The 24,528-nt window shown below is 36.6% G+C and overlaps 1 protein-coding gene and 1 pseudogene across 5 annotated transcripts in view; both read right to left on the bottom strand.

Moving 5' to 3' along the window:
• The window catches only part of LOC114031420 (protein quaking), a 193,290-nt gene that overhangs the window by 95,305 nt on the left and 73,457 nt on the right, over nucleotides 1–24,528 (bottom strand). For all 5 annotated transcript variants that reach the window (XM_027846494.1, XM_027846493.1, XM_027846495.1 and 2 more), the window contains exon 3: nucleotides 2,326–2,442. In XM_027846494.1, coding sequence (XP_027702295.1) covers nucleotides 2,326–2,442 — 117 coding nt within the window. The remainder of the gene's footprint in view (nucleotides 1–2,325; nucleotides 2,443–24,528) is intronic.
• LOC114031421 lies at nucleotides 15,830–16,116 on the bottom strand (annotated as a pseudogene).

Raw genomic sequence — 24,528 nt, 5'->3', positions numbered from 1 at the left:
CACACACACACACACACACACACACACACACACACACACACACAGCTTTGCTTCATTCCATCATTACAGTGTGGAGGTGAGACTGGGTTCTCAAAAGCCATTCCAAAGAAGTATAAAGCTGGGAATAATTCAATAACTATCCAGCGATGGGATTTTATATAAGAACCAGCCTAGTCAGATTTAGAGAATATTCTATCCACAAAGTTGACATCAAGATGATAAGACTTTTTTCTGTGGCTACAGTACTTCATTATTGTGGTAAGAAAGGGCCATAGAGTATTCATAAGAACAAAGCTGCATTTCTTTTAAATACAACTATATGTGCAATGAAAACTTTTTAGAAAGAAGCACCTCCAGCTTGAGGATGTCAAGAAAGGTTCCCAACTCCTACTTTGAGCTGAGTCTTAAAGGAAATGAAGGGCTTCAAAGGGTGGGATATGGGGCAGCTAGGTGGCGCAGTGGATAGAACACTAGTCCTGGAGTCAGGATTTGAGTTCAAATCTAGACTCAGACACCTGACACTTATTAGTTGTGTGACCCTGGGCAAGTCACTTAACTCCATTGCCTGCCCCACTCCACCCCCCAAAATGGGTGGGATATGGGTTGTTCTTTTATATGGAGGAAAGAAAGTAATGGGGCAATTAATTCTAGATATATGGTTCATCATTGGGAAAGGGAGTGATAAGTAGTATAGCTTGGCTAGAAGACAGGACAAAGAGTCCTATACTATACTGTAGTAGACCATATCGATGAGTTGAAGCCAGATCACAGAGTAGGAATGGAATGCAGGATAATGAAGTCTGGACTCAATTTCATAGTCTTTGGAAAACTTCTAAAGGTATTTTGGGGAGTTGATATGACCATTCAGGGTAACAGCAGGGTACACCACAAAGATCACAAGCTTTGGAGTTAGATTAACTGGATTCAAATTCAGACTATGTCATTTACTTCATTTATTTATTTATTTATTTATTTGCTAAAGCTAACCCTAACCCTAAGCATTTAACAACCTATCTACCCTCAGGTTTCCTTACCTATAAAATGAATTAGATCCAATCAAACTCCAAATTTTTCCAAGAATCAAAGACAGATTCATTGGCCTAGAGTTGTAGACCTGATTCTCTTTCCCTTTGAATGCTGGAACATTTACTCTTCTTGTGACATCTTTTCCTAAAAAGATCATTAATAGTAGCTCGGTAACCAAATCTATCAATGCTTTTTGTACCTCAGTACATACTTCACCTGGATCAGGTGACTTGAACTCATCACGAATTCTTCTTATTTCTTATCTCCTCACCTGTTTTAGGTACTAACTCCCTATTAGCCATTTTTGTTTTCACCTTGTCAGTCCAAAGATTATTTCCCTTGGCAAAGAAAACAGAAGCAAGGCAAGAACTGAGTTGAGCAGTGCTGCTTTCTTTATCAATTAGTTCCCACCCTCTAACTTCCCAGTAACAACAGTTCTATCCATTCTTGAACCTAATACAGCATTAAATATACATGCTATTTTGCTTGGATTTCCTTGTTACCTTCAGCTAATTCTGAGTATTTGTACCTGTCACACTGTTCTTAGAAGTCCACATAACACTTTTTATTTTCAACTATTTGCCCTTGCTTCCTAGATACACTAATCAAAATGCAGTAAAAATAAACGTGGAGATAAAAGGAAACATTCTATGAGTTTGAAAAGTAAAGAATAACTCACTTTTAAAATAGTACTTTAAGGCCTCAAAATCACTTTCTTCCCAAATCACCCTAAAGGTAAATCCTTTAGTATCTCAATGACAAGTACTAAGTGACAGATATAAAGAGAATGACTTGTATCTGGGTAACCATTTGTTTTATTTTATTGTATATCCATGCAAGTGTATACACAAGTGTTTTGACAAGCTATCCAAAACTACTTACTTAATATTTCTCATGCTATCCTTGGCAACAGAAAAGTAATGTCTCAGACTCTCAATGACACATTTTTGTCTACACATTACCACATTCTGATTAATTCTCCAGGTTTGTAACTGCAAACTTAGGTATCCGCAAATATGATGGTGAAAATTATGTTGCCCTTGGCTAACTGAAAAATAAATGTTAAACATGGAAGGTTTGATGATCACATTATAAAAATGATTATCACTTCAAAATATTTTACACCTTTTATTGATAAATTTTACTAAACATAAAGTAATGCACAATCAACTATTATTCAGAAAAGGTCAAAAGTACAGAAGGTATGTTTGTGTGTGTGTGTGTGTGTGTGTGTGTGTAGATACACACACTCTCTCTCTCCCCCTCCCCTTACATTTCCACCCCTTTTCAAAGACTTACCTTCTTTTTATCCCTCATTGAGCCTTTTCCTCGGACCATTATTTTGCACCCTGTTTCGGCCTCCAGTTGTTTAGCTGTTAGTCCTCTGGGCCCAAGGATTCTTCCAACAAAGTTAAACTGGAATACAAAAATTATTTATTTAGCCTTTTGTCATTGTATATCATTCATAAAACTAGTTAGGATGTTACTATAAAGTAATAATTAAGAATAAAGCAAAATAACTTTGTCTTAAAGCCCTTATGATTCTTCCTTTCAGGCTATTAGAAAATTGAACAAGGAGGAGAAATAATTTTTGACCTTGAAAAATTCCTTGAGTCCATGACTACAATAACAAAGATTGTACTGTATTTCTCTTATTATTTGCATAGAAGACCATTCAGTAAGCAATGATGGAAATGTTACAATTTGTATTGAAGGGTAGTAGAACCACAGAAATTACAGATCCTTGTAGTACTGACATATGTTCTCATAATTGACCACGACGCAACAGGGCAATAGAAAACAAACATAGGATACATTCCCTCTGTCTTGAAGAAGCTGGCATTCTAACTGGGGACATGACACTAAAACCCATGAAACAATTCACAGAACACTTAAGGTGAATTACAGTTAAGTACTTTACAGCATGGCATAGGACAATAGTGAGTACAATAAGTTGCTGAGAGGGTAGTAGGTATGCAATGGTCAAAGAAGGCCTCACAGAGGATTACTCTTGGGGACCTATAGAATCAGGAAAGTGACATTGGAAATATGTACCCAGGAAAAGGAACGGCAACAAAAAATAATACAGGTAAGGAAAATGGGAATAAGTATCAAATATGGACCAATATGACTAAAGCATATGGGTTATGAGTAGAAGTCATTTCAAAACTACAGCTAATTTTTAAAGTATAAACTTCTCCAAGAGAAATAAGGTCCATATTGATTGATGGTGCATAATATTTTTTAAAAAAAAAAGTGTGGGGGGGGGAAGAGGTTGATTTGTTTCACTGCTAATTTATTACATTATCTCAACTGGGCCTTACCTTCAGCAAAGCAATTTTTTTGCACTTCCCTATTAGACATGCTTTCCTTACACATCACAGCAGCTAATTCAAACCAAGGCATTCATTCTCCCCACTCTCTGGTGAGAACACTGACTCCTATTTTAAAAATTGGAGCCATTCACAGATAACTTCTCTCCTCATTTCACAAGAACTCACAAGTATTCCCCCATTTATCTCCTCCTTTCTCACATGAAGAGGTGGTCCTCTACATGCAACTTTGATCCCAACCTCCCCCCTCATTTTCTTTGGTATATTGTACCCACTTTTAACCCTCCCATTGAAATTGTTTTATCTCTCTCTACCTACAGCCTATACATAGTCCCATGTCTTCCACATTCTCAAAAATTCCTCACTTAACCTCACTATCATGGCTAACTATCATCTTGTTGCACTCCTTCCTTTCTGGGAAAATTTCCTTGAGAAATCTGTTTCTCTTTTGATGTATTGCTTTCCTCTACTCTCAGGGCCTTCAAAACTCTCTCCAAGCCAACTTCTCCTCTTAATAAAGTGAATTGGTTCTCTCAAAAGTTAACAGTGATGTATTAATTGCCAAATATAACTGTTTTTCCTCAATCTTCACTCTCCTGGACCTGGGACACTTCTTTATAACTATAATGCCATCCAGTACCTTCTCCTAAATGCTCTTTAGATTTTCAGGACACTAGGACTTTCTCCTGGATCATCACCTACATGTCTTACTATTCCTTCTCAATCTCCTTTGCTGACTCTTCATCAAGGTCACAATCATTAACAATGGATGTATCCAAAAAGGCTCTGTCCTGGGCCCTCTCTTCTTCTACCTCAGTACTGTCTTGTTTGGTGATCTTATCAGTTCCCTTGTATTCAATGATCACCTCTGGACAGATGATTCCTATTTCTATTTATGTAGTCCTATCTCTCCTCAGCTCCAGTCTCCCATCATCAACTACCTTTTAACATCTTGAATTAGATGTGCCATAGGCATCTCAAACTCAACAAATCCGAAACAGAAATCATTCTTTTCTCCCAAAAATCTCTCCTCAACTTCTATGTTATTTGTTGAGGCAACCACCATCCTTTTGGTCCACACACGTTCTAATCCTTGATTCCTCAAGTCAAATTTACACAATGTACCCAATCCATTCAAGCCATGCAATTTATAAAAATAACAGTGCTACTATATACAACTTCATCAATCCAGTACCCTGGTATAGATTTTTATCATCTCTCAATTCCAACAGCCTTCTGGTTGGACTTCCTGCCTCACATTTCTCTCCACTCCAATCCATCCTCCACTCAGTTGCAAAAGTTATCATCTTACCACATGTACTACCCCTCACTAAACTCCAGTAGTTTCTCATTGTCTCCAGGATCAAATACATAAAACCCTCTGTCTGGCATTTAAAGCTCTTCACAACATATACCCTTTCTAGCTTTTCAATCTGTTTTTTGGTTTATTACATCCCTATCTCACCTCATTCTAAGACACAGCTACACTGATCTACTATTCCCTATATATAACACTACCTCCTTTTCATTAGTTCTCCCCCATGCCTACAACATTCTCCCTCCTCACCTCCTCGATGCTCATATCCCACCTTCCTAAGACATCTTTCCCAGTCTCGCACCTCCCTGAAACTATATTGCATTTACATTGTAAATGAACAATGCAAAGAAACAGAAGAAAACAACAGAATGGGAAAGATAACAGATCTCCCCAAGAAAATCACAGGTATTCAGGTAACAATTCTTGCAGTGGCCATGACAGGAAACAAAAATGGTAGGGACTAAAGAGAGGTAGAAGAGATTAAGAAGAGGTGATGATAATACACAAAAGAACTATATAAGAAAGATTTTAACATCACCAATAATCACCACGGTATGGTTACTGATTTAGAGGCAGACATTCTGGAAAATGAAGTCGAGTGGGCCTTAGGAAGCACTGCTAACAATAAGGCTACAGGAGCTGATGGAATTCTAGCTGAGCTATTTAAAATCCTAAAAGATGATACTATTAAAATGCTGCACTAAATAAGCCAGTAAATTTGGAAAATTCAACAGTAGCCATCAGACGGGGAAAAAAATCAGTTTATGTCACAACATAACTGAACAATAAATATGTGTCTTGTCTATATGTAGTCATTTGTATATCTTCCCCCATTAGAATTCAAGGTCCTTGAGAGCAGGGTCCGTGTTTTTTATTTTCCTTTGGACCCCAATGACTTAACATAAAGTCTAGCATATAGGAAGCATTTAATAAATGCTTATTGGTTAGTCTATCCCCACCACTTACTCCTGTGAATCCAATTTTTAATTTCCAATCAAACTTTCCCCCCAAAACGTTTTGATATGGATGCTTACCTGTAGTGACATGTCAAACCAATAACTATCACTTAAAACAACAGCTAGAACAACCACCACCATTGTCATTCACTTACCCACCATTACCTTCATTAAAAAATTTAATCAATTGATTAAAGTGAGTTATACAAAGACTATTTATTTCATTTAGTCATATATCCTCTAGCACAGACCAAGACAAGTTTTCCACTTAATTTAACAGGTGCCCAAAGCAACAAAGCTTCAGGGCTTCCAAAGAGAGAAGAAAAAGGCACTTTCCTAAAACATTCAGAAGCTGAGCTAGATCAAGGAGTGGATTATGCATAAAAGAAAAGGACAAACTGTAAAGGGCCTTGAAAGACTGGATAAGAGATTTATAATTTATTTTCAAGGCAACTGGGAACAATTTGAGATTTTAAGTCAAAGAATAAAATCATCAGTATCATGCTTTAGGAACACTAAAGTGGGGTCAGTGAACTTAAAAAAAAACAAATTGATATTTTATAGCTCAATATTATTGGTTTCCTTTGTGATCCTACATGTTTTATTTTATTCATTCAACACTGTTTTGAGACAGGGCTCTCAGGCTTCACAAGAATGCCACAAGGATTCCTGACACAAAAAAAGGTCATGAAGCCCTGGAACACTGTAAATTACTCTTCCAGAAAATGGGAATAAAAATGCATGCCAAAGCCATATCATTTTTAATTATCCACCTCATTACTCTCCTTCATTAGCCCCAATAATATAGATCTGATTTCATTGTTCAAAACTTCCTTTTTGATGCACCAAGTATTTAAGAGAAGCATAAGATTCCTTACCAAATAAATTTTCTCTAAACAGTTGCTCCTACCCCACTATCATCTAAAAATCGTAATATTCATAATCCTTCAAGAATTTCAAAATGTTTTAAATACACATTTTCACTTGATCTTATACCATACTATAGCTTTGATCACAATCACCTTATGGCAAAAGTCCTTCATCATCCTTGTTAACCTCTTCTGAGTGTTCTACAGCTTGTTAATGTAGTTTCTTTAATGTGGTGCCCAGATAATTCAGTCTAAATTGACTGAATTAAATTGGTTATTAATTAATGCAAAAGAAGAACAAAGAATCATAGATACAGAGCTGGAAGGAACTCTAAAAAGTCCACAGCCTTTGTTTTAAGATAAGAAAACTAAGTCACAAAGAAGTTGAGCAATCTTCCCAGTGACAAATACGCAGTTAGTAAAGTTGGAGTTAGAATATGAATCTAAATTTTCCTAATTTCCAAGTTAAGTGCTCAATCCACTACACTAATGCTGCCTCGAAGGAATACGTGAGTACAAGGTTTGTCTTCTCTAACTAGATCATAGGTCTCTAGGGGGCAGGAGTTGGGTCACATTAAGTGCTCAATTAATATCTGATAATGACTGTGACTCTTTACACACATAACTTGTGTTAAGTACAACAGGACTATAAAGAAGTATAAAATACAGTTATTGGTCCTCTTAAGGAAACCACTTGTACCTCAGTTTTCCTCTTTCAGAATTTCTCTCTGATCCACACGGAGCTCATGAGAAGCTATTAAATGCATGGCTGAAATCACACAAAATTGTAGCACTGGCAATTGCTATCAACCAAGGAGGCAGACTAATATAGTGGAAAGGTACCTGACTCTTGTGATAGGATCTGAGTTCAAATCAATCTTTAAACCTACACATATATAACTTTGGGTAGCTCACTTCCTATGCTTAAGTTTCCTTTTCTGTAAAGGACATGAGTCAGACTAAACAGACTCTCTCAGGTCCCTTCCAGCTCAACATCTATGTTTTTATGATTCTTACTAAAAATGAAATGAGGTTAGTTCAGCACGATGGCTTCCAATGAACACCCCTGACTTTTCTTAGTAGCAATAACCTATCTGATTAAACACCTGTTTTAAAATTTTAATAAGAATTAACATCAAAGTTACTAGTCTGGATTCAAGGTTCTAATTCATTTTAAAAAAAATAGTGATGCCTTCATTAAGTCTTCCCATTAACATTCTTGAGAGGCTGCATAGCAGAGTGGAGACTTGGTTTAAGTGTCTGGAAGCCAGGTTCATGTCGTGCATCTGACACACAGGTCTGTGTAACCCTGGGGAAGACACATAATCATTGTGTACCTCCCTAAACAACTCTAAAATTCTTAAGTTGCAGAAAAGGTGCTCATAGTAAAGGAAGAGCTTTCTACACAGGTGTAATCACGAAAAAAAATCACATATATACTTTTTCTTGCTGTCTTAAAAGAAATGATTAGAACTACTTAATTAAATTACTATGCTGCCACCTCAGGGCAGCTAGATGGCACAGTGGATAGAGTGTAGGGCCTAGAGTCAGGAAGACTCATCTTTGTGAGTTCTAATCTGGCTTCAGACACTTACTAGCTGTGTGACCCTAGGCAAGTCACTTAACTCTGATGGCCTCAGTTTCCTCATTTGTAAAATAAGCTGGAAAAGAAAATGGTAAATCATTCTAATATCTCTGCCAAGGAAATCCCAAATGGGGTCATGAAGAGTTGGATATAAGTAAACAACAAACAACTGTTTGCAAGGCACTGTGCTACATTCTAGGGAGACACAGATGTTATAAAGCATAGTCTCTGTCCTTGAAGAACTCACTAAAAGACACACAGATTATCTTCATGCAAAAGACTTCTCATTCTATGTACCTTGTCCTGATCTTTCGCTTGAACTCTAGTCCATCATCTACTGCTTAAATACCTCTACATGACTGTCCTTCAGTCATTTCAAAATTAAAATACCCCAAATATAACTTAATACGTTCTTCCCTGAACATGTCCCTCCATACTTATTTATTTCTACTGAGGATACCAATCATCCTCATCATTCAGGCTTGCAGTAGTTATCATTTACTCTCCTTTCCACTAACTCCATCCTCCCCTCCCCCAACCACATCCAATCAACACAACTCTTGTCAATTCTCTTATCTCTAAGGGTCTCACATCAGCTTCATTTATTCTTTTTACATGGCCACTACCCCAATCATCAGCAACAGGAACAGCTAGGTGGCATAGCAGATAAACACCAGCCCCAGAGTTAGGAGGACTGGAGTTCAAATATAGCCTCAGACACTAACTGGGCAAGTCACTTAACCCAGACTGCCTCCACCTCTCCAAAAAGTATAGCAATAATTTAATTTATTGCTTCTAGAGTCTCATTTCTTCTATCCATTCTCCACAGTGCGACCAAAACAACTTCCTAAAGTGCATTTCTGACCACATAACACCTGTGATCAAGAATGTACAATGGCTCACTATTGCCTCTAAGAAAGACAAACTCCTACTATTTAAAGGCCTTCATAGTCAGGCTTCAGCTTCCTTTATAAAGACTTCTTATCCCACTCCAGAATCTACATTCCAGTCAAACTAGACTATTTACTACTTCTCAAATTTGTCATCCTATATATATTGCCTCCATGCCTTTACAAAGGCTATCCCCCAACATGTTTAGAATGCATTCCCTTCTTTGTCCTTGCCTTTTAGAATCCTAATTTCCTTCAAGGATCAACTTGTTAAACACCATCTACAATCCGCCTTACCTGATCTTCTAGAGTGTTAGTGCTCAATGAAGCCTCAAATTAAATTATCCTGCACTTATCAGTGTATGTGTGGCAGTCCATATAGTAGATTATGAGCTTTTTGAATTTACAAACAATAGTTTTGTTTGGTGTTTTTATAACAAATATCCTGTAGATAGAAGGCCCTTAAAAGCACTGATCAAGGGGCAGCTAGGTGGCACAGTGGATAGAGCACCGGCCCTGAAGTCAGGAGGACCTGAGTTCAAATCCGACCTCAGACCAAACACTTGACACTTACTAGCTGTGTGACCCTGGGCAAGTCACTTAAACCCAATTGCCTAAAAAAGAAAAAAAAAAAGAAGAAGAAGAAGAAGAAGCGCTGATCAATTAAAAACACCCCACCATAAGAGACTGGTCAAAAAGGATAGAAATTTAAAAGGGTGAGCTATTAAACTGAAAGACAGTGGTAATAAAATGTGAGAAAAAAAATGGTTAACAGCAGACAAAAAAAGTTAAAAGTTGTTCTTTACTCTATTTTGATATTCTAAAAAATTTCAGTATAACCTTTCTCTTTAGAACAGGAAAAGAAGAGACAAGTACAGCAGAGTTAAATTTGGAGTCAGAAAGGCATGGGTTCAAGTTATGGCACATCTTTATAGTCACATGATTGAAAGGTATAAAGAACACAGGAGTCCACTGTGTTTAATATAAAAAAGGTTTAATGTAAGCAAATATATTACAATGTATAATATAATATGAATTCTCTTCCTATGGAGAATTTAGGGGACAACATGGACAAAATGAGAACAAGTGAAAAGACCTAGGGTTGGTTTTCAATCTGCACCATTAGAAGGAGTACTCAAAATGACAACATGGAAGATCCGAAGTATGAAACTGACCTTTAGAAGGTAACTTAACTTCTATAAGCCTCATTTTTCTCATCTGGAAATGGATATAACAAGTCTTATTCTAAATATTATCAAAAGCTATTTTAAAAGGGGGATTCAGCAAATTATGAAGCACTACATATCACTGCTATTTTTATTCAGTACTATAAATAAATTTAATAGCTTAAAGTCAAATTTTCCAACTTTTTTTTAGTCACCTTCTCCTAGTCTACCTACAAATTAAGTCACTCATATTAAGGCATATGTTCACTTAGTCTGGACAATCTTCATTCAATTTCTGCTTTCCCCCCCACTGTCTGTAACATTGTCCTATAAACTACAAACTAGCTTTAAAGCATTCTATTTATGTTCAACGTAAGCAATATAAAGTGAAATTTTTTTCCCTTGACTTTGGACACAATATAAAACCAATAAAAAATAATAATGGGTGACTTCCTTATAATAACAGGAAGCATAACATGTTTACAAATCTCAGTTTGTAATCTGGAAGGTATGAGTTCAAGTCTCATATCACACACACACACACACACACACACACACACACACACACACACACACAGGTATGTGACCCTAGGCAAACCAGGAAACTTCTCAGTGCTTTAAGAAGATCTCCAAGATTGTAAGATGCAGAGCCAGCACCAAACAGCATTCATTGATAGAAAGCATTTGCTTTCTCATGGGCAGTTTCCTATAACTAGGAAATTGCAAGCTTTTGCCTTCTCTGTAGATCCTCCCATCTCTTCCTTCCCCTCTTCCCAATCCCTCTAACACTTAACTATGTAAAAATACTTTATCATTTAATATTTAAAAACCTGTAAGGGAAGTATTATACCCCTCTTTTACAAACAAAGCAAATCAAAGCTGGGAGGTTAAGTAATCTATCTATGACCACACAACACATGTAGTGTTTAGAGCTAAGTTTTGAACTCAGGTCCCTCTGATTCCAAGTCCAGAGCTCTTAGCTCTACACAAAGCTCCCTCTCCCAACACCATTATTATAACAACTCCCAAATTACTCTCCTCACCAAATGAAACTTAAGCATATCCAGTTAGCTGCAACTTTTCTTATTTCTTTAAAAGGAGAGATCTAACATTTCTTGATGTTCTTGATGAAAACATTAGAAGAGAATAGGTGAGCTTTCTTTCAAAGATCATCCTGTATAGCAAACATCTTAAAAAATAACAATTCAGTTATCCACAGAAAGTTTTGATAGACAGCAAAAAAAAGCAATAATTAATAATAAATGGCATTTACAAAAGCTTTTTGAAGTTTGAAAAATGTTTTATAGGCCTTATCTCATTTGAGCCTCACAATAATCTGGTGAGGAAGATAGCATTAAGTGTTATTATCCCCATTTTAAGTTAAGAAGGGAAGTTACATGAGTTATCCTCTGTCATACAGCTATTAAAAATCAGAGGCAAGTTCAGAACTCAAGTGCTCTGGACTCCCAATCATTTATATTTCTATATATAGATATACACATACATACATTCACATACACACACCTTAAATTTATATAACTGCTTTATCAGTACAATTATAAAGACCATTTTGTTCAACAATTTTCTGATTATAAGCATCAAAATGCTTGCCTAACCTATTTGCCACAGCCATGAAGGAAACTGTAGGACTGCCTACTGATAGAAGGTACACAAGATGCCCTTTTGTACGTATAACATCAAACTGTTTACACTGAACCCTACACAACAGAGTCTCCTCTATGACATCCATAACCATCCAAAAGCCACACCAACGTAGCTGTTCACCTTGGAAACAAAGTAGACTAAATTAAGTAGATCAAAGTAAACCTTAAATAATCCCTGCCCTCACGGACCTTACGTTCTATATGGAATACCTATTTTACAGAACATGGAGTTGGAAAGGCAACCCATAAAGCATAAAGGTTTTATATATTTTTTTTAAAAAGTAATTTTTCTAAGTAGCAAACACCTAGAAATAAAGGGGAAGGCACTAAATTTTGTGGACTACCTGAAAATAAAATATAGATATAACAGAATATTACTCTCCCATAATCAACGACCATAAATCCTTTAAGAAATCTTGGGAAGATATGTATCCCAATGCAAAGTGAAGTAAACAGGAAGCCGATTTACACAATCAGTAGTGATTAACTGTGACTACATGGATTGCTAATAGTGCAAGCTTCCCTTCTACTTACTTACCGGAGAAATAATAGACGCAAAATAAATCATTAAGTTGTCACACGTGTCATGTGTGTGTGTGTGTGTGTGTGTGTGTGTGTGTGTGTGTGTGAGTATTTATTTGAGGAAAGGGTGGCCCAAGACCATAGGAACAAAGAGACAATACTATGGATGGTGCAAGAATTCTTAACCACACAAAAGACAGATATAATTATAAAGGATGAAATGGATAATTTTGATTACATAAAATTAAGAAGTTTTTTGCACCATTAAATCAATGCATTAAGAGTTAGAAAGGAAACAATTAACTTGGGGGAGGGGAACAAATTTCTCTGATAAAGGTGTGATTTTCAAAATGTATTGGGAATTGATACAGATATAGAAAAAGACATTCCTCAATAGACAAATGGTCAAAAGAAATGAATAAATTATTTTCAAAAGAAGAAATGCAAAACTATCAAGATCTAAATCACTAATAAGAAAAAAAAAAAAAACTGAAACAATTTTGAGGTTCTACCTCATACCGATCAGATTGGTCAAGAAGATTAGAGAAAATGCCAATTGTTAAAGTCATACTAATGCCACTCTGCTGAATTTGTGAACTGATTCAACCCTTTGGGAAAGTAACTTGGAACTAACCTGCAAGCCCATGGTCCCAGCGACACCATTACTAAATATATGAGCCAAGGAGTCAAAGACAAACAGAAGGGACCCATGTGTACAAGAAAAAAAAAAGATCTATTTGTGCATATGTGCCTATGTATATGTATATGTTGTTGCTGTTCAGCCATTTTCCATTGTGTCCAACTCTCTGTGACCCCATTTGGGGTTTTCGCAAAGATACTGGAGTGGTTTGCCATTTCCCTCTCCAGCTCATTTTACAGATGAGAAAACAGAAGCAAACAGGACAAAGTGACTTGGCAAGAGTCACACAGCAAGTAAGCATCTAAGTAAGTCCAGATTTTAACTCAAGAAGATGAGTTTTCCTGATTCCAAGCCTGGTACTCTAGTCACTGCACCACCCAGCTGTCCCTACATATCTATGTGCATAACCATAAATGTATGTATATACAGACAGTTTCTTTTGTAGCAAAAAAAAAAAAAAAAAATGGGTGCCCTATCAATTAACTAACCTAACTATACTATAGGATTAAAAAAAAGGAAAAAAAGATTATGATGAATTCAAAGAAACCTAGTAAAAGACTTGAATGAACTGATATAAAGTTAAACACAGCCAGAATAATTTGCAAAATGAATTCAATAATGTAGAGGAAAAATATTCTGATCAATGCAGTGCTCAATCATGACTTCAAGAAGCCTGATGAGGTAATAAGCTTCCTACCTTTTGGCAGAGAATCAAAAGAACAGAGGTACAGAATGATATATATTTTTTCAGACATGACCAATGTAATAGTTTGACTATATTTTATTAAAAGTGAAGTATTCTAGTAGGAGATGAGGGGAAGCTGTAGATAGCAAGAATTACGCAAAAAAAAATAAAGAAAAGAATATCAAAGAAATATTTCTGAAAGAGAGAAGAAAAAAGCTCAGAACAGGACAGAGAAACAAAGAGACAGTTTTGTTACTAGGGTAATAAATGATACTTTTAAAAAATAAACTAAATATATGTAACTAAAGCCATTTCATATACAATTCCTCTTTTCTGTCCTTTACAGATTGAAATGTATATTTTTTTATATTTATTTGTTAAGACCACAAAAAAGACAGCAAAGTAAAAAAGAAAAGCATCAATAAAAGATTTTTTTAAAAAGGAAAACAATACATTGACTTCATTAAGACAGACACTGTATGTGAACAATGAAGCTGGTCCAGGATGGAAGAGGAAATCAAATAGGAATGCATTTAGGAAAGATACCACACTTTAAATGATTCCAGGCTGCAGAGCATATCAAAAGCCCATATGAGAATTACCTAATTTGGAGTCAGAAAAGGCCCATAAGGATCTTTTAATCAAACTTTATTAAAAGTGAGGAAACGGGGCAGCCAGAGGCGCAGTGGATAGAGCACGGGCCCTGAAGTCAGGAGGACCTGAGTTCAAATCCAGCCTCAGACCAAACACTTGGCACTTACTAGCTGTGTGACCCTGGGCAAGTCACTTGACCCCAACTGCCTGGAAAAAACAAACAAACAAATAAATAAATAAAGGTGGGAAACCTAAGGCTCTAAGATGTGGTATGTCCTGTCCATAGTCACACAAGTAAGAAGTGACAGAGAAAACAATTGTATCCAAGTTCTCAGAGTAAAAATTCAGTGTTCTTTTCGATACCACCAATATTATCCTGGTGATGCTGCAAATCATTGATCATAAACATAGAATGAAAAGTGGCAAGTGACAGAAAAGGTAATGAGAAGATACTTGTTGGGTATAAATAGGCCGCATCTTATTATTAACAAAGGTTTGCACAAGTCATGGAGTACAACAAGATATCTTCAAATATATGACCAAATATAGAGGTAAGCAGATCATACATTGGAAGTGAGAAAAAGTCTGAAGTGTTGTCATGTTAGCCACAGAATATTAAAAGAATCAGGAATGCTTCCAGTGCATCAGGAACATTCTGCTTGAAAAATTTATCAGGAAAACAAAAACAGTATTGCACAGAATATTGTATTGAAGCGTTATAATCTGCACTAATGGAAGAAAAGTATCTATACTAATAGATCCATTTAAGAAGTGAAGAAATTCAACTCAGGGTTGACTTAATCATGAATTGGCAGCTTGCTCTGAGCAAGAAGATACTGTTTAAGAAACAAAATAATCTCACCTCTCTGAAAAGTAATTTGGAACTATGCTCCCAAAGTTGGTAAATGTGTATATTCTTTGATTCAGTGATACCACTCCTCAGTATACAGCCCAAAAAGATCAAAGAAAGAACCAACAGGAACAAAAATATTTATGGTACTTCTTTTTGTAGTGGCAAATAAGTTCAAACTAGTGAGATGCTTATCCATCAATGGTAGAATGGCTAAACAAATCAACATATGAATGTAATGGAATGTGGAATGAAGATGAAGAAAAATCACAAAATTGGTCTGTCTAGGTCCACTGCAACTGGGCCTTCACTGCTGGTAGGCAATTCTACTATACCTTCTTTATCAACTCACTAACCTACTCTTCAAAACCTTTTCATGCTTCCTCAAACTTCTTATCAGCACCACCCCCTTCATCATCCCCACGACTCTGGGAACCTTGTCTCATATTTCACAGGAAAAAAACAAAACAAAACAAAACAAAACCCTGAAGTCATTAACTGTAAGCTCTCTCTTCTCCCCTCTTCCTTGATCATCTTACTTAATGTTTACTTTCAAAATATCCAAAATAAATTTTTTAAAGAAAACAACTGTAAGGGCAACAAGTTACCTAGATGCTTTTTTTTTTTTTTTAAAGCAAGTATTACATTTAATGGCTGGCCTAAGTACTGGCATGTTTCGTGGAGCAGAATAAGAGAAATGAGATGGAAAGATTGGTTTGAGTTCTACAACTGTTTGGAGACTAGGTCTGAGAAGTCAAGATGCCATTTTGTGCACTGCCACGGGGATGCCATCATGTTTCTGGATCATTATATTCCCGCTGTCTGACTCTAGAGAGACCACAGGAATTATCTGTTGGGTCAGAGGTTAGTTTAGCTGCCTGTTAGGCTAGGACAGAGATCACCCCGGCATGTTCATCTGACAGGGTTCCACAGCAGCCCAGGTTCAGTCCCTGCACAGGATGCCTACAATGGAAGGGTTCATCATGTCATCAAGGTGCTGCTCCAGGGTTGCCTCCATCTCTGTCGTGACAACTGATTCGGTCCAGGCTGCTCCCGGGGGGGTCATGTCAGGTGACTGCCCCCTCTCTGGCCCATCCTAGATGCTATTTTCTAAAAGAGTATATTTCAAATAGCATAGAAAGAAGGAACAGTGGGAAAGATGTTGTATGTTAAGATCTCAGAGTGCAGATCCTGCCCCACCCCCCTCAAACACTGCAAAGTAAAGCTCTAAAAATACACCAGAAGAAGCAATGTTAAAGAAAATCAAAAGAAAACAACTATAAGCTCTAAGGAGATGGGGCCAAGTCTGAAAACATAAATCAAGTCAACAGGAGACTAAATCCAAACCCAACAATTACTGCAGAAGGTGAGGCTTACTCTTAGCCACCTGATCCAAGATGAAAAAGATCCTGCCTACTTCAAAATGTGATTCAAATCCAAAGCCCAAACCCAGAAACAAAGGATTGGATTATGAGTAAATAGAAGAAAAAGTGAAGCACAATCTAGAAATCCTATGGAATCACCTAAGTCCCAGTAGTAAACACCAAAAGGTTATATCCTGAAGAGCCTCAGAAAAAAAGAATGCCCACGCCACATCTACTCTACAACACTACGGGAGGAACTGGAAGGAATGAAGCAACAGAGGGCATCCTAAAAGTCTTAGGTGAGTTTTAAGCAACAACTTCAAAACTAAGACATCTGGGACACAGTATACATACAAAACATAATGATAAATGAAATGACAGCTAGGAAAGAAATAGTGGTGACCAGAATTAATACTTTAGAATGAAAGGTGTTAAATGTACTCAAAAACTAATCTCCTTCAAAACATGAATGAACCAAACAAAACAATGATTCCATGATTCAATAAGAAATAGTAAAACAAAATCAAAAGATTTGGAGGGAGGGAAAGAAGAAGAAAATGTTAAGAGTATACTATCAAAAAGCAAATGTTGGAAACAAGTCAGGGAGGGAAAATCTAAGAATCATACTAATGAAAAATCATGATGCCCAAAATGCCTGGGTACACTTCAAGAAATTATAAATGATAACTGTCCAGATCTGCTAAAAAGAGAGACTAAAATCTTGTACTATTACACTAAGACAAGCTTCAGATGAAAACCTAATTTAGATATGAGGTCGTAAAAAATAAATCTTTTTCTCCTCCCCAACTTCTGCCCTCATACTAGAGTGCTGCAACATACAAATTTGAAACTTCCTCTAACAGCATAACCTCACAGTTCCTCAATTTATTTATTTTCCATTAGCTACTCCTCCTATCCACCTCAGCAATCAACAGACATAGTCATATCCTTGATCTTGCCAAACAAAACCTACAAATAAATACACCACTTCCATTTTCATGAACACAAATTCCCTGATCACAATGTGCTGTCATTCCATCTCTCTCTTTGCCTTGAAACTCCACACCTTATTCTTAATACTCTAGTCCTTCCTTCAACCCCTTAGTTCCTTCCCAAGCCAGCACTGGCTACCTTCTCCTTCCTTCTCAGCATGACCCCTTTGTGAACTAGTTCAACTCTACTTGAGTAGCTTGCCATTTATACTACTGAACATCTTTCACTGCCAAGGGTCAGCTTTAGATCACTCTCACCATCTGCTATCTTTGCTTCTTCTCATGTGCCACCAAATGAAGCTACCCCAAAAAAGAAATAAATAAATTTTAAAAATCACAAAACCATGGTCACCAGATCTGCTACTAATTTACGTTATATATTCTCAACTGAGCCCAAATTGCAGCAAAGCAATCCTATTACACCTCCCTAATTGATCCCAACTCACCAAAATTGCTTTTCCAAACCTTTGCATCCGTCCTCAATCCTCCTCCCAACCACTCTCAGCTAGCTGAGAGTCACACCTCAGTAAAGCCATGTACTGAGAGCTCCTTCTTTTCCTCTATTCCTCACTTCCATTTATCTCCTCCTTCACCAGTTTCACATTAAGGGGGGGGGGGGCCCTTCTGCTTGCCAAGGCAAATCTCTCTGCAAGCACAAAGGACCCATTACATTCTGTTTTCTCCAAAAAACTGTCCCCTCCATCATCCCTCCTCATTCATTTATCTTCAATTGTTCCTGTTCTATTGGCTGCTTCCCTACTACCTACAAAAATACCTCATTCTCAAAAATCCTACAGTTGATCCATTCATCTCCACTGGCTACTGTCTTAAATCTCTCCTTTTTGCATCTAAATTCCATTTTATTATCTTTATTTACTCTCCTCTAACTGGATGAAACTCTCTTTAGTCTCACTTTGACCTCATCATTCAAATGAAAATGCTCTCTTCAAAGTCATTAAAGATCTCTCAATTGCTAAATCTAAGGATTTAACACTCCTCGACTTCTCTGAAGCTTCTGATTCTGTGGATCACTCTCTTCTTCTCTTTAACTCTCTCTTCCTGTCAACGCTCCCCTCTGGTTCTCTTCCCATCTGCCAAACCATTCCCATTCCCTTTGTTTCCTTTTGCTGTACCTTCATCTAGAACCCATATAGGGTTACGATCCACAGTTTAAGAAGCACTGAAGGGGTCACAAGTGGAGAAAAGTTTAAGAAGCTCTGATCTAGGTCATGTCTATTAATGGTGAGTACCCTCCAGGATTCTGTGCGAGGCCCTCTTCACTACCTCATTAGTCCCCACAGATTCATCTTTAGGCTTATGATTCTCAAATCTACTTATTCAGCCCTAACTTCTCTGCTGATCTCCAGTCTTACATCTCCAACTGCTTATTGGACAACTCAAACTGGATGTACCACGAACATCTTCAAGTCAACATATCCCAAACTGAACTCATCTTTCTTCTCAAGCCCTCCACATTTCCTAAGTCCCCAATTATTGTCAAGGGTACTACTATCCTCACAGTTTATTAAGTCTCACAACCTAAGTTTCATATTTGACACTCTCACAACACTGATATTCAATTTGTTGTCAAGTACTGTGAAATTTACATTTGTAATGTCTTTCACATATACCCCCTTTTCTACTGACACTGTCACCACCCCAAAGCAGGCCTTCCTGACCTGAAGACCAGATTACTGTAATGCCTCTTGGTTGGTGCACCTACTATGCGCAAGGCTCTGTACTAAGTGCTTTACAAATATTATTCTGGGGCAGCTAGGTGCTGCAGTGGATAGAGCACCAGTCCTGAAGTCAGGAGGACCTGAGTTCAAGTCTGGCCTCAGATCAAACACTTGACACTGTGAAGTCACTTAACCCCAATTGCCCTACCCCCCCCCCAAAAAAAGGGACTGAGTAGAGGAACAAGGAAGAAAATATTTTGCAACTACGGACTGAGAATTCATGAACAAACAAGGAATAAGAAGTTATCACATAATAAATATGCAATCCTGAATACAAAAATATTTCTAAAATGTTGAACAAATAAAACCAAATCAGTTAAAAGTAGAAGGCAAATAGTTAACATGGGAAAAAAAATGCAGCAAGTTTCTCTGGCTAAGATCTTATATGTAAGCTATATGTGAAACAGACAAAACTGTTTTTAAATAACTATTTTTCAACAAAGGAATATTCAAAGGATATTAGTCGGTAATTCTCAAAGTAAGAAATCCAAACTAAGAGCAAATCTATTTTATAAAGCACCAGATCATTAATAATTCAATAAATGCAAACTCAAGCAACTCAGATTCCACCTCACATCCATCACATTGGCAAAGATTTTAAAGAAAAGAACAGAACATTACAATTTTTGAGGGGGAAATAAATGAATAAGTTACATGTGAACATAATGGAATATTATTGCTCCATAAGATCTGAAAGGAGGTTTCAGAAAAACCCGCGATTACTTGCATGAACTGATATAAAGTGAAGTAAGCCAAACCAAGAGGACAATTTATAAAATAACGATAACACTAAAGAAAAACAACTTAGAAAGACTCAGCTCTGATTAATGCAATGACAAACACAATTTCAAGGACTGATGTCTAATGACAAATCATGATACTCCCTCTCAACAGAAGAGGTAAAAAGACTTAAAATGCAAAATAAGATAAATTTGGGACATATTATGAGAAAATTATTTGTTTTGCTTAACTATGCATATTTAATAAAACAAGTCTATTTTAATAAAAAGTAAAATTCATTCACTATCCCATACATGACACAGACTATTCCACACTTTTTTATTCCTACTCCAGCTTCTCATGGCATCTTCTACCCCCACCCTAAACTCTCCACAGGCTGGCTTCACCTCATCATTCAACTGAAACTGCTCTGTCCAAAGTTAACAATGATATCTTAATTGCCCAACCTAATTGTCTTTTTTCAATACTAATTTTTTTTAACCTCTACAGTCTTAGACACTATCAACCACTCTCTTTTCCTAAATACTCCCTAAGTTTCCCTGATATACTGCTCTCTTCTGATTTTCCTGTCTGACAACTCCTTCTCAGTCCCCTCTGGTGGATCTTCATCCAGGTCACACCCACTAACCATTCATCTACTGCAAAACTCAAGCCCATATACTATACTTTCAAATCAGCTTCCTCATTCCTATTCAGACCCTGCCAAACTGAAGCTGTGCTGACTCAGTACAACATAAAACTATTAAGTCTGTTCAGTCATTTCAGTTGTGTCTGACTCTTTGCAAGCCTGTTTGGGGTTTTCTTGGTAAGAATGCTGGAGTAGTTTGCCATTTCCTTCTCCAATCCATTTTACAGAAGAGGAAACTGAGGATTAAATTACTTGCCCAGGTAACACAGCTACTGAAGTGTCTGAGGCTAGATATGAACTCATGAAGGTGAATCTTCCGGAATCCAGGCCTGACACACTACCCACTACACAACCCAGTTGCCCAAAATTAAGTTACATAGCATCAAATGGGAGTTCCCTGTAGCAAAGTAATCCATTTATTCTCATTAACTGAATACAGATTTGATCCAGGCACTTCTCTACTTAATCAACTCCAGTGATAACCTAGATGACCAAATGGATAGAGCACTGGACTGCAGTTCAAATGCCACTTTATCTGATACTCAGTAACTGTGTGACCCTCGGCAAGTCATTTATGCTACTTGCCTCAGTTTCCTCAAATGTAAAATGTGGGTCACAACAGCACCTAACCTCTTAGGGTCTTACTTAGTAAAGATCAAATGAGATAATTGTAAAGTGCTTTAGCACAGTGCCTGGCATATAAATGCTTAAGAAATTAAGAAATGTTTGTTCCTTTCTCTCCCTTACTATCTCCCCTTCCAAATTTTCAATCTTCATCTATTGGTTCCTTCCCCACTGCCTACAAAGATACCCAAAATATGCCTCATCCTTTAATAAAACAAAAAACACGCCAAGAGTTTATTAAGCACCTATTATGTGCCAGGAACTGTGAAGTACAAAGAATAAAACCACCTCTACTCAAAAAGAGTTTATGTATTAAAAGAGAAGATGCATGTAAGAAAACATAGAAAATAAATTATATACACATTAGAAATTACTGAAAATAAATATAAATTAGATAAAAGGTAGTTTGAGAGGAAGAGCACTGGCAGTTGGGTGATAAAGAAAAGCATCAAATATGAGATAGTGACTGAAAAACAGCAGTGAGTACAGTACAAAGGCACCAAGAAAAGAGATAGAAATGTTACATGAGAAACAAGGACAGTCTAGTCAGATCAGAATATAGGAAAGGGACTAATTTCCACTGGGGCTGAAAAGGTATGTTGGGGTCAGGTTTTAAAGAGTTTTAAAAGCTAACCAGAGGAGTTTATATTTAGTTCTAGCAACGATCAGGAGCAGGGTGACCAGTGCTTAAGTTATTTTGTTAAATATTTGTTAAAGGTATTTTGGATTCCCCAAGAAATATATGGTCTAATGATATGAATAGGCAATCCTCTAAGGAAAAAAAAAAATTAGGCTATCAAAACTACACAGAGGAAAAAAAAATGCTCCAAATCACTGATGATTAAAGAAATGTCAATTAACACAACTCTAAGGTTAAAATTTACACTCAACAGATTACAAAAATTACAAAAAAAAAAAATAAGAATTGTTGGAAGCACTGTGGGTACACAGGCACACTGGTACACACAGCTATGAAGTGGTCTAACTATCCCAGAAAGTAATTTGAAATTTTGTCTCCAGGTCATTAAAACTGTGCACATCCTTTGAACTGGAATTACTATTATTTCCATTATTAGACCTATACCTCCAAGAGATCAAAGAAGGAAAAAAACACCAATAAGCACAGGAATATTAAGAGCAGGCCTTTGCTGTAGCAAAGAACTAGAAACAAACGGAGTCCCCAAAAGTATATGAATAAAATGGAATATTACTGCACATACAAAATAACGAAAAGAGGTAGTGTCAAACTCAAATGTGAATAGGAGTATGTAAGGATTCCCGCAGGTTGCACAATGATTAAGAAAACCACATTATCTATGTTCTATTGTATTTTATTTATTTTGTTAAATGTTTACCAATTACATTTTAATCTGTTTCCTGTGGTTGTCTGACATCTCTGACAAAAGAACAGTTTCAGAGAAACCTCAAACAACTTGCATCAACTGATCCTGACTGAAGAGAGCAGAACCAGAACAATTTATACAGAGTAACAACACTGTCAGCAATTTTGAAACACAAATTCTTATCAACGCCAAGACTAACCATACTTCCAGGAGTTATGTGAACTTAAATACAATATATTAAAAAAAAAAAAAACCCTCATCTGTCTTCTCAAAATCCACCCCTCCTCCAAATGTTTCTATTTTTGTTAAAAGAAGCAATATCCTTCCAATTTCTCAGGTTTGTAAACTTGGCATTAACATTTTACTCCTCAATTTCCTTCACTTCTCAATATCTAATTAGCTACCATGTCTTGCCATTTCTACATCTAGGACATTTCTCATCCTTTCTCTCATGCAACTATCACCACCATAGTTCCTTATCCTCCTCTCTCTTTCAGATTATTGAACAACTTCCTGATAGGAATCCTGCCTCTAGTCTCTCCTATACACGGCAACCCATGATTTTCCTTCAGCACAAATCTGACCATATCACTTTCCTATTTTAATCAATTCTAGTGGTTCCTGATTTGCCTTTAGGATAAAATATAAACTCCTACTTTTAATTTTTAAAGCCCTTCACTATCTTGACTAAACTTCTTTCCAGGCCCTTCATCTCTTTCCCCCATGTCTTTGCACTGGCCATCCAGAAATGCCCTACATCCTCACCACTATCTGAAAGAACCTCCTTATTCCTTCAGGATGCTGTTCAAGTACCACCTTATACATAGAATGTTTCCTGATCTTATTTAACAACTAGTACATTTCCCAGTCCCTAGCTACTTTACATTTTACTATTTTGCATTTATTTACATTTATTCTGCACTACTTTTCTTCCCCCGATAGAATATAAGCTTCCTGAAAGCAGGGACTATTTCAATCTTTGTATTTTTATCTTCAGGCCTGACAGGCAAGAGCATTTAATAAAAGTTTGTTGTTTGGTCAGATGAGTAGATATATCTACTACAGGTGTTTGTGACACTACTCTCTCCTGCTTGTTCCTCAGTCTCCTTTGCTACCTCATCTTCCATATCACAATTGAGTCCTACCTGTGGATGATACCAAAAGTCCTGTCCCAATTCCTTATTGTTTCTCTCTCCATATACTCCCACTTAATAATCTCATTAATTCTCATAGGTTTAATTTTACTCTATACAGATGATTCACAGATTTTATATATATACATACACACACACACGGAGAGAGAGACAGACAGACAGACACAGAATGCACCAATTTCTCTTTGACTTCAATTCCAACATCATCAATCACTTAAAAAAGGAAAATAAAAGATCTGGCAGGGTCGAGTTTATCATGTTACTTATGACAAGAATCATTTCATTGAACATATTTTCATATAGTATTGCAGTATTCTTAAGTAGCTACCAAAAGACCACATTGAAAATAACTGAAGCTGGCCTACCAGTCTTTGCAGAGAATGAGGTGAGTAAATTCTATTGAGTCCTTGATAAGATCTTACTAATTAAATCACATATAATAAAAATATAGAAAAGCAGCAGGAAGAAGAGAATTATGTGACAGCTAAAAAACCAAGGGCAGACAGTATTCAACGAAAACAATACAATTAAGAGTTTTCAAAGCTGTAAAATCAAGACTAAAGAAAGGCCATTAGATTAGGTAATAAAGTAGATTCAATGGAAGTTCCTTTTTTTTTTCCCCAACCATAAGAACTGATGGCAGGAGGAAGAAGTGATGATTTTAACCAAAGAGCAATATAAGATTTGATAAATGTTTGCTGTATTGCTAAGGTGAATTCAGCTGTGTAAATTGGGGAATTGCTTATATTGAATTCTGTTGCAATAAATAAAGCTTCCAATAATATCAGCAGAGACTTGGTAAAGGTTCTCCTAAAGACATCATTTTGTAATGTTATTTGTTGTAA

Source organism: Vombatus ursinus, unplaced genomic scaffold (assembly GCF_900497805.2).
Source record: "Vombatus ursinus unplaced genomic scaffold, bare-nosed wombat genome assembly UNPS02015175.1, whole genome shotgun sequence".
In the NCBI taxonomy this organism is placed as follows: Eukaryota; Metazoa; Chordata; class Mammalia; order Diprotodontia; family Vombatidae; genus Vombatus; species Vombatus ursinus.
This window is presented reverse-complemented; position numbering and strand designations above follow the sequence as displayed.